Consider the following 18083-nt stretch of genomic DNA (forward strand, 5'->3'; position numbering starts at 1 on the left):
GACATAACCGGTCAAATAGCCTACAATTTTAAAAACATCGTGTACTTGGTATGAGTAAATATCCCCAAATTGCAATTAGGCTATATTGATTATATAGGCTACATGTAATAAATGTATAAAATACAACGTGCGCGCCTTTGGCAGTGTGACGTATGCAACTCGGACGTCCGAAACTTCTGGATGTAGCCTACTTGGATAACAGTTTTGCGTGACAGTAAAAACGAATACAGATGTCTCCCGTTTTGTATACATCAGTGCGCTGTAGTGCAGATTTGCCGATGACAGTCCAATTACTCTACAAAACATTCATAATGAAGACGGAGCGTCTACAGCTCATTTTCAATTCCCCTGTGTTTGCGTTGGCTCAATGTTTAGAAGCTTATTTCGCTCAACTCGCTTTATACTCTCTTTAAAGTTAGTACAGTATGTTTCGCGTACCCAGCCTGATGTTATTTATTGTTGATTACACACTTCTCATAAAGGATTCAGAGTGAGTATTAGCCTACATGAAGAGAGCCACGAAGTTGCCAGCCGCATAGTTTGCTGCTTGGGCACTGGGCCACTGGATGGCACTAGCGCCTGCTTCAAACCTGTTTCTGAAAGGCGAAGCGTTTAAAATCCACCTTAAATCACAACATTCAACTGCGTTGATCATTGAGCAATTCTACACAAATGAAAAAAATGTAGAATGATTTTATTAATAACATGTTGCATAAGTTTGTCCTCAAATATGAAGCTATTCGATGAATTGTGTTAATTTAGTATGCTTACTTGTACCTACAACTATTGATCACTAGAAGGCGCTGATACAACTATCCGACGTTACAGTTCCGGTCTCTTATCGTAATAGCTTTTTTCTAATCCCGCTGACCCTCTGACGTCTCACAGGGCAGTCAACTACAAACGCTGCGAATATTCTTCCACTGCTTGCAAAAATATACTTAGCCACAATCCATCATTACTGTCTCAGACCCACAGCACAGAGTAATGTGATAAACCCTACTATAGGCGCTAACACCAACTCAAGACTGCGCTCCCCAGACAACACGTCGGTTACTTCTAACACATTTATAATAGAAGCCAATAATAAAGTAAAGGTATCAATGTGACACTCAGAAATATTTTTTCACAAACGTATTACATTTTAGTTCCTTGCTCGATACTAATCTTGTCTTAACCACTTAACCATGTCACTGTTGTAAAACCACACACGTTAAGTCCCTTTGGACCAGTGTCTCCACCATTAGTCTTTCCTGACCAGCCCTCAGGAGAGCTGACAGAGAGTTCCTCATGGCTCTCTCCTGGTGACAAGCCATAACTGAGAGTCCAAACACAGCTGTCTGGGGATGGATGAAAGGTCGAAACACGAGGTCCATACCCCAGAAATGAGGCTCTGTCTGGCTCATTTCTCTGTGTCAATCTGAGGGTCAGGCCCTGCACTTTGAGCGACACACAGAATTTCTGGCAATAAGAGCATTCACAAAGCTGACAGAGTAATTTCTGACAGAAGACCTATGAGGTCTTACATACATACTGTTTGCAAAACTTGCTCATGAAGGGCAACGGTCATCTAGAAGGAAGTTTGTGTATTTTTCCCTCTATTACAGCTTCATGGTCAATGTTCAGAGTAAAATGGAGGTGTTCTTTTATGGATTGCTGATGATGTATTGCAGCGCCGTAGTGCCCTGTGCAGTCACGTGTCTCGAACCTCCCCTGGTAGTCAGATTTACCACTGTCTCTCTGTGGGAGAGCCTACCTCCCCAGCCCCTGTCCCAGCACCCGCCACGGCCCCCACCCCAGCCCCTGCGGGCGAACACTCGGGCCTGATGAAACGCCACACAAGCCCCCTCCTCCCCTTGCGTGACGGATGGAGCCGCTCGACACGTGTCGCAGCATAGCCGCCAGCGGAACACCACTCCCTACTCCGTCAGGCCCGGGAGACGCTGCAGGGAGCCCCACCTCTGGTTCCCCTGGGGGGCAGAGAGGGAGTGGCAGGAAGGATGACTGGACGTGAGGGGAGGTGGTGGGGCAGGGGAGGGGGTTTGTGTGGTGTGGAGGGGTGGGGGAGGGGGTGTGTGTGGAGGGGGGGAGGGGCTGTGTTGACGTCTGTTAGTCGAGTGGAGGGGGATTTATCTTTCTGTCTCTTCCTGGAAGTGGCTTATCTCCACGGCAACTCAATAGGGCTGCAGGTCTAGAGCAGAGCACCTTTAGTCGGACACCTCGCTCATCCACCTCTAGAGATATCACTCAATAACCCTTTAATATATGCCTTTAATGATCTGCCTTGATGCGTGTGTGATCCAAACACATCGATACTCAATCTGTCACTCAACCATGTGATGTCCCCTGAGAGGGATGTCCAGTAACAGCCACGTCAGTTTATTAAGAAAGATTTGGCATGTTGCAGATTGTTTCTATCTATTCGCTCTATTCTCCTTCCATGTTTAAACCAGCGTGGTGTGTTTGGTCCCATATAAGAGCACATTGTGAGAGTTGGCTATAAATCATGTGAGCTTTATATCAGGTGCACTGTTAAGATCAGGGGTTGGTCTTTAAACTGTCACGTCAGAGCAAGATGATAAATCGTTTTTATCTGAATCAGGTAAAACAGTATCTCCTATATTTCAGAAGCAGCAGGAATATTGAAAAATCAGGTGTTGAAGAATACATGCATATAGTTTGTTTTCTCTACAGTAATAGCTCTTTCTCACCAGTCTAATAACATGCGTAAAAAAGATTGGTTTGTCTGAATAGGTCAACAGGCCAGGCACCATATTAACAACAGTGACAGATGACAGAACATTAAAGAACAATAGCACAATGAGGTTCCACTGGAGCAGTATGGTCCACCAGGGACTGATCACCCCCCCAAATCACTGAGAAACCTCTTCAAGCAGCACAGCATCCGCCTGCACCTTCCCATGATAGGACCATTAGGAGACCAGCGAGCCGAGCTGCTTCATCCAGACGGCTGCTCCTGTCTGAGGGCCATGCTGCAGCTTCTGGCCCAGGCTGTGTGCTCCTCCAGTCAAGGCCCTGTGGAGAAGAATTACAACCTGAGGATGCATTTCTGCCTTCCACCGCACCACAAAAGGTGTCCTTGAGGATCATTTGAAAAGACACTGTAGGATGAAGGCAAAGAGAAGCTGAATCACGTTTATCTCCAGGAAAGTGGAGTTTGTGGCTCGTTCATGGCTCTTCTCAGTGCTTGTACGATTTCCCAAATCACATTATTTTATCAGCAGTGTCAGGAGAAGCCAGTTCGTTCGTGTTGCGTAGACTAACATTTACACCAATGAAAAGGCGATCAATATTTTAGCTTCTGATTTCCACACCCTGGCCCTAGTTGCCAATGGGTGCTGTCTAGAGCTGTACTTGCATGTGGACGTGTAGCTGACAAATGACTGGCTCCATGAAGCCTGGGCTGGTAGTTACAGAGCACCCATGCATCGGTGTAGGCAGGTGAGTCTGGATATTTAGGATACATATTCTTGTGTCGTACAACTGCCCTGATTACACAATTGTATGTTCTTTTAAAACTAGACTTGTAGACTAACCTTAAGCCTGTATATGTTAGGGTTAGGGTGTATGTATGTTAGGGTAAGGGTGTATATATGTTTAGGAGTGCCTGATTCAGCAGGGCATCAGACTAAAATGCTCCTCAGCTCAACTTAAAATGGAAACAAAAATGAAACTACTCTTCTCCTTCTTCCTCTCTGGCTCACCCATCTGTTAGGACTTGTCATTAAGTTAGCACTCATCCCCCTGTTTATTACCTCAAGGTTGAGGAGCTGCAGTAAATCATCCTGTGCAGTCAGCAGGATTGATCCTGGTTTCATTAGGAAACAGGAAGTTGGGAAGGGGCACAAATCTCCTGAACTCGTAACCTTATTTTCAAATGATAACTGACAAAGTGGGTTGGGGTAGCGGCAAGGCAGACAAACATGGCCTTGCTCCAGGTGAAAGGATGCATCCAGCAAAAGATTACGCTTTCTCTGAATATATGCCAAAATAAGCTAATGTGATTTGTGTGGAAATGACACACAACAATTCAAATAATAATGATCCATCTGGAACTAATGCCAGCTGCACATCATTAATGTCTCAAAGACGTCTCAAAACGCAGACGCGGCCCTTCATAACGACTTCAAAAATCTCTTCAAAGCCCTCCTCAGAAAATATTTGTCCACGTTAACATAATAATTGACATTGCAAGAAATATTACCTAGTTTCTGTGCAATCAATGAATCAATATAGTAAATAACTTTTGATTTTTTAAAGTATAGTCGTGCTCTATTTAGTGCGTTGACTTCAGCACCCACTTTCACTGACCAATTTATTTTAGCCCCTTGTGGTGAAAGATGAGAACAGCAGGAAGTGCCCAGAGAGGGAGAAGAGAGACCTGGCTGAGATGAGTCTGCTCTGGACCTCATCACTCTGGACCTCACCACTCTGGACCTCATCACTCTGGACCTCACCAATCTGGACCTCACCAATCTGGACCTCACCACTCTGGACCTCATCACTCTGGACCTCACCAATCTGGACCTCACCAATCTGGACCTCACCACTCTGGACCTCATCACTCTGGACCTCACCACTCTGGACCTCATCACTCTGGACCTCACCAATCTGGACCTCACCAATCTGGACCTCACCACTCTGGACCTCATCACTCTGGACCTCACCAATCTGGACCTCACCAATCTGGACCTCATCACTCTGGACCTCACCAATCTGGACCTCACCAATCTGGACCTCACCACTCTGGACCTCATCACTCTGGACCTCATCACTCTGGAGCCCAGCCGCTTCCTTGAGTTCATCTGCTCATTTGGACTAGTACATAAATGGCGACCAGCATTTTGCCTGTTGTGTAACAAAGTGGAGTTTATGAGAGAGAGAAAAAAGCATTTGAAAAAATCTAATTAGAAGTGAAGTGAAGGGTGCAGGTGTGGGTCCGTCTCCCTACATGCATGTTTAGAAACATCTAAAGGCTGTTAGTGGTTGGTCTAAGTGGTCGTCATGCATGCACACACACACACTTGCCCAGGCAATCCTATAGCTACGTGCTTTGCTCACGAACAATATAATGTAGTTCATCATGAAGCAAATATGATAATGCCTAGAAATGTTCGAAATCAAGACACAGAGCGGTGGCCTACACCCCCCCCCCTCAGAGCAGTGGGCTGCACCCCCCCCCCCTCAGAGCAGTGTCCCCCCCCCTCAGAGCAGTGTGTCCCCCCCCCCTCAGAGCAGTGTCCCCCCCCCCTCAGAGCAGTGTCCCCCCCCCTCAGAGCAGTGTCCCCCCCCCCCCTCAGAGCAGTGGGCTGCACCCCCCCCCCCCCCCTCAGAGCAGTGGGCTGCACCCCCCCCCCCTCAGAGCAGTGCCCCCCCCGCCCCTCAGAGCAGTGGCCTCCCCCCCCTCAGAGCAGTGGGCTGCACCCCCCCCCCCTCAGAGCAGTGCCCCCCCCCCCCCCCCCCCTCAGAGCAGTCCCCCCCCCCTCAGGTCTCTGGCCTCTGAGCTCCCCGTCCCCTGACACAGAGTTCTGTTTGAACACGTGCACCAGAACACGCCCCAGCTACCACCGTCACCACAAATCCAATTCCTGGGCTGAGATGAAGAGATCTCACACATCACACAGCATCTGTGAGTGAGCATTTACACAGTAATAGGGCTGTGCGTTCGTGCAAACCAGAGCTCTCTCCACAAAATAGAAAACTATCAAGCATTGATGTGGGTTCATGTCGTCAGCAACACATCAGTCACCACAATCTTTCCAGATAATCATCTTATTTTCATTCCTGACATTTGAAATGAAAAACACACAGTTTCTTTGCTATTTCAGGACTTGATACATTGTGATATATATATATATATATATATATATATATAAAACCGATTCTCAAGGGGAAGTAGTTATCAACAAGCCCTTGTACAAATTGTAGCTGTAACATGTTAGATTTTGTCATGACAATTCCATGATTTCCATGAGGAGTAGGATGTAGGGTTATCTACATGCAGTTCCTCATATTAAAGAACCGGGACAAACTAAATGATGCTTGGCTTTCCAAAGCCAGCGGTGAAAGCAGGACATCTAAAAATAGGTCCTGTACCTGCGCAGGGTGCGTTCAGGGTCTGAGCCGGACAGGCAGGGCGGAGCTAAGAGGTGATCGGATGATAAATATTGAGGTCAATCAATACCACTGTCAAAGCAACACTTAAGAGTAATCACCACAATCTTGGAAAAGCAGGAAACTGAAATGACCGCTATTATCCCCCCAGGAATACTCCCCCCTCCCCTCCCCTCCCCCCGGGCCGACAGGACACCGCATGTTGTGAATCGCTCGCCTGACAGCGAGGGTCTTTGACGTCCTGACCTCAGCAGAAGAACCCTTTATCTGGTCAAAAAGGACCATAAAATTGATCCCACATATTGATTGATGAAGCCTTCGTTAAAGCTTAGTTAATCTGTCTTTACCTTACCTAGCGGATGTTAAAAAACAAGAAATACGTTATCTGATGAGGCCTTCCACTGTTCCTGCGGGTTGAAAATCTATGACCCACAATCAAGATCAAAGCATTGTGGGATATGTTCGAAATGGTTACATTTGTTTGGGAATCGTAACACACAGTAGATTTCTTTATATAATAAATCATGTTGGTGTCTCTGTGTGTAGTATCAGGATCAATACAGTATTTCACTTATAATGTTACTAGCAAACAAACATGACTTCACATAACAGAAATAAATGTGTTGATTTTGTACCTCTGGTCATATGTAAATACAATTTGTATCTACATAGCCTACACAATATTTGTTCTTAATACTTGCATTATCTCCTGTTAGGTGATGAACAAATCTTGTAGCTTTTACAAATCTTCACTTCTCCTTTCTCCGTCTCTCTGTCCGATTTACATGCAGAGAGCAGATTCTCATGCCGGGATCTTTGAAATTAGAAGTCGCCTAGAAGAGGGCCCAGGTGATTGCTCTAATCAATGCCTCATCACATCAACACACTGCCAGGACTAATGTAGAAGCTGTTTGATTGAGAACCGACAGAAATGTAATTGAGAACGCCCTTGTGAGTCCCTACAGCCATGGTGTTGCTGTGATGGTCTGTTGTGAGCCCTGGAGACCCCTCTGGGTTTGAATTCAGCCTTTGCTGCATGTCTTCCCCTCTCTCTCCCTGCCTTTCCTGTCACACTTCTCTTACAAACTGGCCAATACAAAAAATCATGAAAAATGCAAATAAATATCTTAGCATCCAAAACATTGCTACCCTCCTGCTGTCACAAAGCAGAGGTCCTGCAGTCAACTCAGTGGGAACGCTGGGAACATTGAGGCCAACTGCTTGAAAACAGGTATGACTCACCATATTAGATGTTAATGAGCATGGGAATGTAAAATGTAGTACTGTATCTTGCTCTTAATGGAAGTATCTGGATCCAACTAAAAAGTATGAAGCACTGTATTGTAGTCTCCCCAGAGTTAGACCTTTCCCCAGATCTTTCTCTTGGATTGTTATCTTAAGAACATTAGGCAAGTGGGTGTCACTGAAAAGACCTTTGTATATGACAAAGCACACATCAAGATTCATTGAACAGTAGTTTTGTTAAGACTCAAAACTCATTTTCTCAAGTTTGAGTTCAGTCGGCTCAGCCTTTCATCGCTCTTGAGAAAAACGAATCTAGATGAAAGTGCAGTTCGCGTCTCCTTGGTCCTTTCCTTAATGAACCATTCATGTTTACTTTCTGGGTTTTCTTGATAGAAATACTCAAACACAAAAACAAACGTTTTTAGGTGGAGGTTTGGAGAATGAGCTGCTCTCTCCAGGGCAGGGATACCTGTGTCTTCACGATTCTTTGGGATAATTTTGCAGAGCGTTAAGATCATTTAATCTACCTCACAAAATATGTAAACAGTTTATAAATGAAAATATTTGCAAATGAATCTATGTGCAACACCAGCAGCCATGTCAACCCTTTCATTTCAAAATGATGTTTCCAGGACATCCCATATCGAACCATGATTCAATCATTCCTCGTTTCCTAGCCCGGACCAGAGTCCTACTGTATCTACCACACACAAAGACAACGTTTGAACCAAGACACAGTCGAGGCTGGGGTTCATTAGTGTCCAGAGTTGTCCATCCTCCCCAGGCACTGTGTCCAGCCCTGGCTTCCGTCGAAAGTCACCAACAGACTCCTGTGAGAGCCTCATTAGGTGTAGAGCAGAATCAGGCTGGGCTGTGGGGTATTCCCTCCCCACATATTGCACACTGCTATGGTTCCTGTGATGTGAGGTAGAACACACCCACAAAGGAGGTGGTCGCTGCCGCTGGTCTGCCTTTACTCATCAAAGCCTGAAGAGGTGGGGAGTCTGTTTCTGTTTGCTTTCCCACTCACGTCACATACACAGCGAGGCGATGATCATTTCCCTGGAGGAAGGTGAGGTCAAAATCACGTTGGCTCTGCAACAGGGAGTGCCACTTTGTCAAAGAATGGAAACAAACCACAAGCTGGTTCCAATTGTTAAGAGTAGTGAGTTATTTATACCCGTCGAGGTACTTCAAAACCTTAGGTGAGACAACAGATGTTTTTGCTGGCCAGTGACGCTGTTAGGTTTTCCCTGCTTGTTCAAACAAGCTTCCCCCCAACACTCTTTTACATTGAAAATAATTCAGACAATACCAACTTGGTGGAGGTAAATATATGCCGGTGGATTGCTGTTGGAAAAACAGTATCAACATGCTCCTACCAACTGGCTGGTTCAGAAGAAGTCCTGCCGTGAAACAACAGATATTGTCAACTAAACCTGGTTATTGTACGTCGCTTGCACAATCTAACATTACGAAAATAAATGTCACAAATAAAAAAAATGAATGAACAAATAGTAAATGAACTAGGTCAGACACCTCCTTGAGATGAGGACTGTGAGAACAATCTCACGACTCAGCAACACGTCTGCCTTCGCAGATTAACATTCATCACTGAGGTGGAAAAGTGCATTATTGGGTCTTGGATATGCTTGTTTTCAGGAAAAACATAAATGTGCCTTCAGAGAGTAGACCAGAGCTTTCTCATAATTTCCTTTTTTATGATGACAAGATAGACGGCTTTCTGTGACAAGCTGGGAAGAAATGTAACCCTTATTTATACATTACACATCCCTGTATCGACTTAACTAAACGTAAAAACATAAAACATATTCTGACTAAGATTAGTCTATAGGCCTAGATATAGGCTTGAATACCCTATGGACTCTTTGTATGTGAGGTTGTGATGGGAGGTGTCTCCTTGATGGACAGTTTAAGAATGTTCTTTCCCCTTCACATATACACACTGGTTTGATTCTCCATGGTCCTTTTGAGTGCTACATCACCTAGTTTAACCTGGTTCTGTACTAAATGTAGGACCCATCATCAGAGTCACAACATGAATTTTTAGATCTAAATATTATTTTATTTTGAAATCTCCAGAAGATGGGCGCTACCTCTGAAATGTTTCCAGTATTGCACTTATCTACTTTACCTAATCATCCTCTCTACCATCCAATCTACTGCATTTGTCAGTAGAATGTCTTTACCATTCCACCCCCTTCACCCATACTCCTACTCCATCACTCCACCCTTCCCCCATCACATCCCCCCCACCCCATGGCTGGTAAGAACCACAATAGGCTTCTTTCCTGTGCAACCATTTAATTTAGGATCTAAAATAAGTTGACAATAAACTGTACACCGTGAGGATCTTCTTTAGTGAAATATTTTACACCCACAAACCCCTCCACAACATGTAAAAACCCAGAGCATGAATTAATCGAATTGAAGCGTGACGCAGGAAATTACAAAGCTGGTCCTGGAGAGAGCACAGCCCTGGGCTCTACAGTCCTGGACCTGGAGAGACTAGCTGGAAGATGAGCCCCTGAATCAGCAGACTGGTTCTCGGTCAGAAGTTATGATCAACCCCAAAATCACAGGTTTGAGTTTAACATTGGTGGGGACCAGGGGCAAAGCTTTACTAAGAACTAAGACGTAGAAAGTTCAGATATTTGTGTGAGAAATGTAAGGAGTGAAAGTAAAAGGTTTTTAGACAAATGCATAGCGAAGTAAAGTACTGACAAGGACAGTGGCAGCACCCGCTCCTAAACACATGCTTACGGGTGACACCAGGACGTGTTGAGAGACTACCATTTTGGTTCCATTTGGTAATTTGGTTAGAAATGAAAGCTTTTTCCACGAAAAAACATCAGAAGACAAAGTTAGCGGAGACCACAACACTGGTACATAATGCATCAAACACTTAAAACCTCTTCATGCTATTTATGTACACCTTTAAAATGCTAACTTTATGCTGGATTGATGTAAGCGTGAGGTGCTTCAACTCTAAATCAGTGAGGAATTGCTGCATAAATTACGGCTAATAATGCATGCTTAGTGGCATGCCCTGTCTCATACAATGGCTCTTCTACATTATAATGAATGCACCTTGTAGTATTACAAAACATGCGCTGGGCTGTGGGATGTGAGTTTTGAAGTAATTGGTTCAAAAGGATTTATTTATATTGAAGTGGCTGGCTCACTGATCCTTTGTTTGGCTTAACTAAGTTCATTATTAGGATTTTAATGTTTTTTGCGGCAGACTAATAAAATCTGTTGCACTGAAGCTGAACAATGTTTAGACATTACAGTACCAAAGTATTATGGTATATTGATGATGGAAAGTGAACACAGTCCACATCAAGAGTTGGAAATGCCCTTGCAAATCTAAACTGGATCTGGTAACGCCTACAGCAACTAGACAGGATGAATGTGGGAAACACATTGCAATGTCTCTGGTTTGTAGCCCTCTGTAATGCCGCGTTATCACAACTGTCCATCACCACATAAAGACAGGGCAGCACTCCAGTCAGCTAAAGGTCAACACACGTCAGGGCTCCCTGGACAGGAGTATTGGAGGGACAACAGGGTCTTAAATGTGGAAGGAAGGATTCCACTGTCTCAATAATATGCACCTCTCTCTCCTGCTTGAGTAGAACAGCCGGGAGGGGGTCTCTAAACACAGAAAGGCCTTTAACGGAGTGGTAATGATACTGTGATGAACAGAGGCTGCTAAAGGCTAACAGCCAGCGCTATTGGAGAAGAGGCAGCAAAATAATGGGTCACATCCTCCTGTGTACTACATGTTGGACGCTAATTGGTGTAAATCAACAAATAATCCTGCTCAATATAGGAGACAATACTAGACAACATGACAGAGATGGGAACTGGAAATGAGGCCAAGGAAGCAATCAGTCAAAGTGGCTCCAGCCAAATAGGAGAACATGAAACACGCATTTGTTTGTTTAGTACAATTTATTTGATCATACACGTATAGGGAAGAGGCGTAAAAAAGAAAGATTCTGTCTAATCATTGACAGATGTGTCTCGTGTTCTGTCTCAGAGGCTGATCCATTAACCATCCTTATATTTTAGAACAAAGGAATACTACATTAAATTAAGCATATATTGTGAATAGTTGCAAGACATAAAGTTCCTAACACAAGAAGGTGTTACGTACTGCAGAGTCAACATTACAGTGATTGTCTGGATGTAATTACTCGTGTATGACTATAGATCACATGTTGAATGATTCTCAGTTGGCACACAGAGGATTTATTGACATGAATAAACTATGAATGCAGTCTGTAAAAATAAATTGACTGCACATAGATTCATATTTGACTGCGGTTTGCCCTAGACATAACTGTCTGAACAGAGGAACAAAGTGGGCATCCGACAACCCTCACAAGCTTCAGTTGGGATGAAAGATGAAGGGTTTGTTTCAGGGCTCTTCAGCCAGGCCATTAGTCTTGAGGTCGTTTCAGTCCCCAAAAGTTTGAATCAGCAATCTAACCTTTACCGTAGTAATGAGTCTCTTATTGATCTTTGGACACAATACTCAAGCTATGAGCCAAATCCACAAGGGACAAACACCCCCAAGGGAATAGCTTTGTGGGCACTTTACAAAAATGGTAAATGCATGGTGTATACCAGCTCTCAAGATAGTGATACATAATGGATGTTCTATCATGAAAACCCTCTGGAACACCCCAGTAAAACAAATGAGACTTTTGGTGCTCTGTTTTCCAGTTCAGCAGGGCGTTTCATGCACCCCCTGACCAGACTATGATAGTTCTTCCACACATTAAGTATAGTCCTGACAGCACAGGGCGTTATAATACATCTCGGAACACAATCACTCTGTCACAGAAAAACACATTTAGTAAAGGGACACTAGTCCAAAGTGCATTGTTCTGTAAAATAACCTTTATTTTCAAATGCTGGTATAATTTCCATTTTGACTTTGAAAAATGTAGGTAACATCCTACAGATTCTACATCCTGAAGACTGATATACAAAGAGATAATATTGGACAGTGAGTTCTACAACCAACCCAACCCTCAAAAAAAGCCCTTTCAAATGTGTAAGAAACACAGATCCAAAATTCTTTGAGCTTTTAGATTTAACGGAAACCAACAAAGGACACCTAGACAACATAGAAGTAACACAATCTACCTTCCTAAACACTGTTCGCTCCATATTACCATCATTTACAATACACAATGTACCACAGTTACACATTTTACAATTGAAAACACTGAATAAGTTGACAAAGAACATTTACACAAACACTTATCAACTGAAATTCAATTTCTACATTATTGGGTGTAGAAATTCTGAATTTCAAACTGACCTATAGTTCCATCTCTAGTCACCTCTTTCACAGATATGAAACAACAGGCCCACGCTAATTGTTCTCATGTTTACTGAATCATGCTTTCTGTCTCCCGCGTGGTTTTGGCTGCCTGACAATAAGAGCCATTCTTCTGTAAATGGCTAAGTTGGACCAGAGATCACTTTGTGTAGACCACCTCAACGCACAGTGAAAAGGTTTGACTGTAAAATAGGCACTTGGCCATGCATAAATCTACTTTAGCAAACCCTTTTGTTTTCCATCAGTTCTAAAAGTAATAAGAGCAGGATCCGGTCAAATTACCAATGCTTCAACAGCAAGTAAAATACAATGATCGTGACTCCATGACAAAACGACTTCATCCTTTTTTATATGAAATCCCTGCCTGGGCCAGAAACATGTATCTGGAGGTGTTCCAGTGTTGTGATATTAAATCCCTGTTACTCTAACAACATTCCCTCACTCACATCTGTTTGTATTTCATCTAGGGTGGAGGGCATTAAATGCCCCATTGAGTTTTCCTATTGAATCCCGTCTGAATTTGAGCACAGAAGTTAAGACTTAAGCAAGCCTGGAAAATAACTCATGAACTTCTCGGATTCCCCCCCGTGCCTCACTGGCTGTGGCTCTGAGGTCCCTTCCCCTGTACCTCACTGGCTGTGTCTCTGAGGTCCCTCCCCCCCGTGCCTCACTGGCTGTGGCTCTGAGGTCCCTCCCCCTGTACCTCACTGGCTGTGTCTCTGAGGTCCCTCCCCCTGTGCCTCACTGGCTGTGGCTCTGAGGTCCCTCCCCCTGTGCCTCACTGGCTGTGGCTCTGAGGTCCCTCCCCCTGTGCCTCACTGGCTGTGGCTCTGAGGTCCCTCCCCCTGTGCCTCACTGGCTGTGGCTCTGAGGTCCCTCCCCCTGTGCCTCACTGGCTGTGGCTCTGAGGTCCCTCCCCCTGTGCCTCACTGGCTCTGGCTCTGAGGTCCCTCCCCCTGTGCCTCACTGGCTGTGGCTCTGAGATCCCTCCCCCTGTGCCTCACTGGCTGTGGCTCTGAGGTCCCTCCCCCTGTGCCTCACTGGCTGTGGCTCTGAGGTCCCTCCCCCTGTGCCTCACTGGCTGTGTCTCTGAGGTCCCTCCCCCTGTGCCTCACTGGCTGTGGCTCTGAGGTCCCTCCCCCTGTGCCTCACTGGCTGTGGCTCTGAGGTCCCTCCCCCTGTGCCTCACTGGCTGTGTCTCTGAGGTCCCTCCCCCTGTGCCTCACTGGCTGGGCTGCTAGAGCTCGGTGCTGATGGTGTCCAGGTCCTTGCTGATCTGGGAGCTGCTGGGCAGGGACTTGAGGTACTCCAGGTGCCTCCTCGCGTCCTCCTGGTTGTGTCGCACATAATAGATGACGTACGCAATCACCATGGCGAACCAGCCGAACATGGTGACGAACATGGCCACGTCCGTGGTTTTGTGGTGGAAGTTGCAGAAGTTGATGCCCGAGTCCAGGACCTGAATGACGGGCTTCCCTGCGTGCTCCTCCTGCACGGCCGTGTGGCAGCTCACCTCGTTCACCGTGTCTGGGTCCAGCCTCAGCTCCCGCAGCACCTCCTGCAGGGAGCACTCACAGTGCCACGGGTTGTTGGACAGGTTGATTTTAGCCCGAAGCCTGGCGAAGGCCTCCTTAGGGACGCTGCGGATGCGGTTGTTGGCGAGGTCCAGGACCCGCAGGCTGTCCGCCACGCCCTGGAAGGCCCCAGCGTCGAGGCTCTCGATGGCGTTGTTGGACAGGTCCACTTCCTGAAGGCGATGGAGGTCCTTGAAGGCCTGGTTGGGGATCTTGGTAATGTGGTTGGAGGCCAGCAGCAGGACGGCGGTGTCCCTGGGAAGGTCTGAGGGGATCTCGTCCAGGTTGCGAGACACACACTGCACCACGGCCAAGCCGTTCTTCTCTGCGCAGTTGCAGTTGTTGGGACAGGCAGTCGCAGGGCTGCTGATGAACACCATTCCCAAGTGTAGCGCCCACAGCAGGGCGGAGGGGGCTGGTGTGAGGGGATTCCTGGGCATGTTAGGCCCCATGCGATTCCACATATTCAGCTATGTGGTCCAACTGGCCCTGTCATGCAACAGCAGTCACCTCTTTGACAGCCTCACACATCGTCGTGGAGTGGTTATGCTTTGAAAGCACAGAGACAAGACTCTTTTCATTACCTCACTAGACCAAAAAGGTTATTATTTCATTATTCCATTGAGTGAATCAGCTGTAGTTCCATCTGTAGCTGTTTTTGAAGGAAACTTCAAAGTGGTCTATTGAGGAGAATTCCAAAAAGAACTCAAAGCAGTTTGCCACAATAGAGACATGAGAAGGGTTAGGTTAGGAGTACCTCAAATGTGTGTAGTGTGAAACTTTAACCAGTTGACTGTTAGCTTCGGGACATAGAAAAGGAACCTTCATGCCATGTCGAAAACTGAAAGTGTAAAGACAAAAATACAAGTCAAATTCATTGAAATACTGGTTCTCTGTAGCTGCAAGTTGTGATAGCAGGCCTACAAGAAAAGATGTGTAAAATTATCAAAAATGTGTCTTCGCAAAAGACAAATTAACTTATGAAGTATATTTTCATTTCCTGCAAAATCCTGGAAAACCCGATCAAATTTCACACAAGCATTGTCTTCAGTCTCAGATTCATTATTGCAATAGGCCTAAATTATGTGTGTAGACTTACAGTTTAGAAATTTAATTCAGTGGTCCTTCATTCCTCCGCATGACAGTGCCTAGCCTATGTAATGATGCCCTTTCATAACCAAATCATTTGGGATTCCATGGAATACCATGACTTAAAGACTATTCTAATCATATGGTACTTAAGAAATCAATACTTGACATTTGCACTGCATCACATTATATTTTCACAAAGCCGAAAACAGATGTCCTTCCTTAAAGTAACTAGTAGGCTAAGGATACTAATAACTTAAAAACTAAAACAATTTATATTGTTTCACTATATTTTAAGTGCACTATAGATATGCTCCCTCTTGTGGTCTTGCTGGGTCCACAACAACAGCAACCTTGCCGAGATTAAGGTCATACCCCTTATACAAAGGGAGCATCGGTAACTGATAGGCTATTTTGAGGTTTTATCAAGAAATTACGAGTCATCCTGTCACTCGATGAATACACACACACACGCACTGAAGATTCAGGTAGAGTTAAATAATCCCTTGATCCTTCTGTTGAAAACTTCTCAATAATGGGGAGTGGACAGTAGGCTATTAAATTCGTAAGGGCAATTTGTTCATGATGCATAGCCTATACTAAATATTTGCAACTGTGACAAAGGTGAGATTATTATTCATTCATTGTAAAGTGAAAACAAATGTTTTTAATGATATAAGTGATAACACAATGAAGTGATAAGAAAATCAAGTGACAAAATATCACTAGTGCCGGCTAGGCTAGTGATACCAAATGAGTTCTGATATCACATACGGGGTCATTTTGACAGTTTCACATTTTCACACATGACAACGTATCCAATAAATCAAACTATGTAACATGCCTTTAAAATGCAAATGTTCTGTTACATTACAGCAGTGCATGTTTCCTAACCTTTATCTTTGAACTTACTATTAATACATCGGTTCAAATAGCTAATTTACCATGGTGATTAAACAAAAGCTGAAGAGAAAACGAGACCTACTTGCGCAAAATGTCCTGTAGGTTATCCTACCTTTGTTGAAGGCATTTGTCTGAGATATCGGATCACGCTGTAAACGAATAAAAATGTCACATTGCGGTTGTAATTCCTTGGGTGATAAAACCTAAAAACCAAGACACTTCTAATGTTCATAGCGTCCTTGTCCTTGGCTATTTACATTTCCAATGATGCATTTTTATTTAAAACTTTATCCAGACTTCCGCTCAGAACGCAAAAACGACGGTGTGGAAAAGTTTTCTGAATTCCCCGTCCAAACATTCTACATTCTGTTATCTTCCTTGAAGTGAGGGGCATTTATTAAATGTCAAAGTTTTGCCACTCTCTCCAAGTTATCGTGTAGACATGAATGACTACACCATTATGAGGCACTGTACAACCCCACGTAGTATTGTGACCGTCTAGAGAAGAGACGAGACGAGAGATGCACTTGTTGGTGTTCCAGTCAGTCGAGCGGCTGATTCCAAGAGGATAGATGAGTAAGGAGGTTTGGTTTGTGTTCATTGGACAATCGGTCGTTTGCCAAGATATTACATTCTCCTCCCCGAAAAAAAAGCGTGCCTAAATTAAATAAGCAACTGTGAAGGCGCCGAGGTATAGCTTCAGAGCCGTTTAACTTTTCGCCCTATGTATTCTTCTCAGTCATTTGCTAAATGTGTTATGTGTAGAGCCAGTAGAGGTGTTCAGAATATTAGCTGCCATAGTCCTCGACCACATGATTCAGTTGATACATTATTGATTATTGTAAATGAAACAACTGGATGTAGGTTTAGCATTTTTAAAAAAATGCAGAACGTTAGACATCAACACATCTGAAGAAATTGTTATGAGATTAAATTATTATAAAAATCCTTCTGTTTTGCACGATAACTGAAACTGCAATAAAGTTGATAGAAGAGCTATATTGTTGTTAATGTTCTCTATGAAACTGAAGGGATTTACTTACGCTTCTCCAGGCAATTCAATATTGAAGTGTAATAATGAATGCTTTCCATCATCACAAACTGCCTAATTGATTTATTAAATTGCTACAGAATAAGATGAAAACTAATGCGTCACAGTCTATAATTGATAATGGAGATTTACAGTCTGAAATTGTTTGTTCTGCCCTTTTGTAAAACAAATGGGGAATTGCATTTTCGTAACAAATAACAAAACAAGTTTTAGCACTGCTACACAGCCGCCTGAACCCCACCTCTCTCTCCAGAAGTCCCCAGGCCAACAGGTCCAACATGAAGAACTGATTTTAGTCGCAGTATCTACTACCACGGGACATTATTTAGCTGTTCAAGCTCAAATCTCTTGGTTAGAGCTACATTTCCATGAGATTACTACCCACAACGCTAAATGTGTCTGAACTAGTTGCATTGTTGTACAGAGAACTGATGGAGGAGACTTGATGCGTTGATTGAACAAACTCTGAATTTCAATCTCTCTAAATAACCTTCCTGCACAGTATAGGAGGCAGTATAGACCAAAAATGTTTGATGAGAAATACAACTGTGTCTCCTCCGCTAAGCCATTCACCCACTGCACGGTACTGGTGATTACACACAGCGTTTAGTTAGTCACAGCACAGAAAGATCCAGCAGGGCTGAATGGGCCCAATTACTGTGTGCACCTTACAGAGTCTGGAGACTAAGTGAGAAGGAGGATGTGT

At 44.4% G+C, this 18083-nt stretch overlaps 1 protein-coding gene across 1 annotated transcript; it reads right to left on the reverse strand.

The window, feature by feature from the left end:
• Positions 1–13678: 13678 nt before the first annotated feature.
• lrrc3 (leucine rich repeat containing 3) lies at positions 13679–14786 on the reverse strand. The gene has a single exon (XM_047047264.1). The coding sequence runs from the start codon at positions 14784–14786 to the stop codon at positions 13998–14000; it is 789 nt and encodes a 262-aa protein (XP_046903220.1). The 3' UTR covers positions 13679–13997.
• Between the last annotated feature and the right edge of the window lie 3297 nt (positions 14787–18083).

The sequence above is a fragment of the Hypomesus transpacificus genome, chromosome 23 (assembly GCF_021917145.1).
Source record: "Hypomesus transpacificus isolate Combined female chromosome 23, fHypTra1, whole genome shotgun sequence".
NCBI classification, from domain to species: Eukaryota; Metazoa; Chordata; class Actinopteri; order Osmeriformes; family Osmeridae; genus Hypomesus; species Hypomesus transpacificus.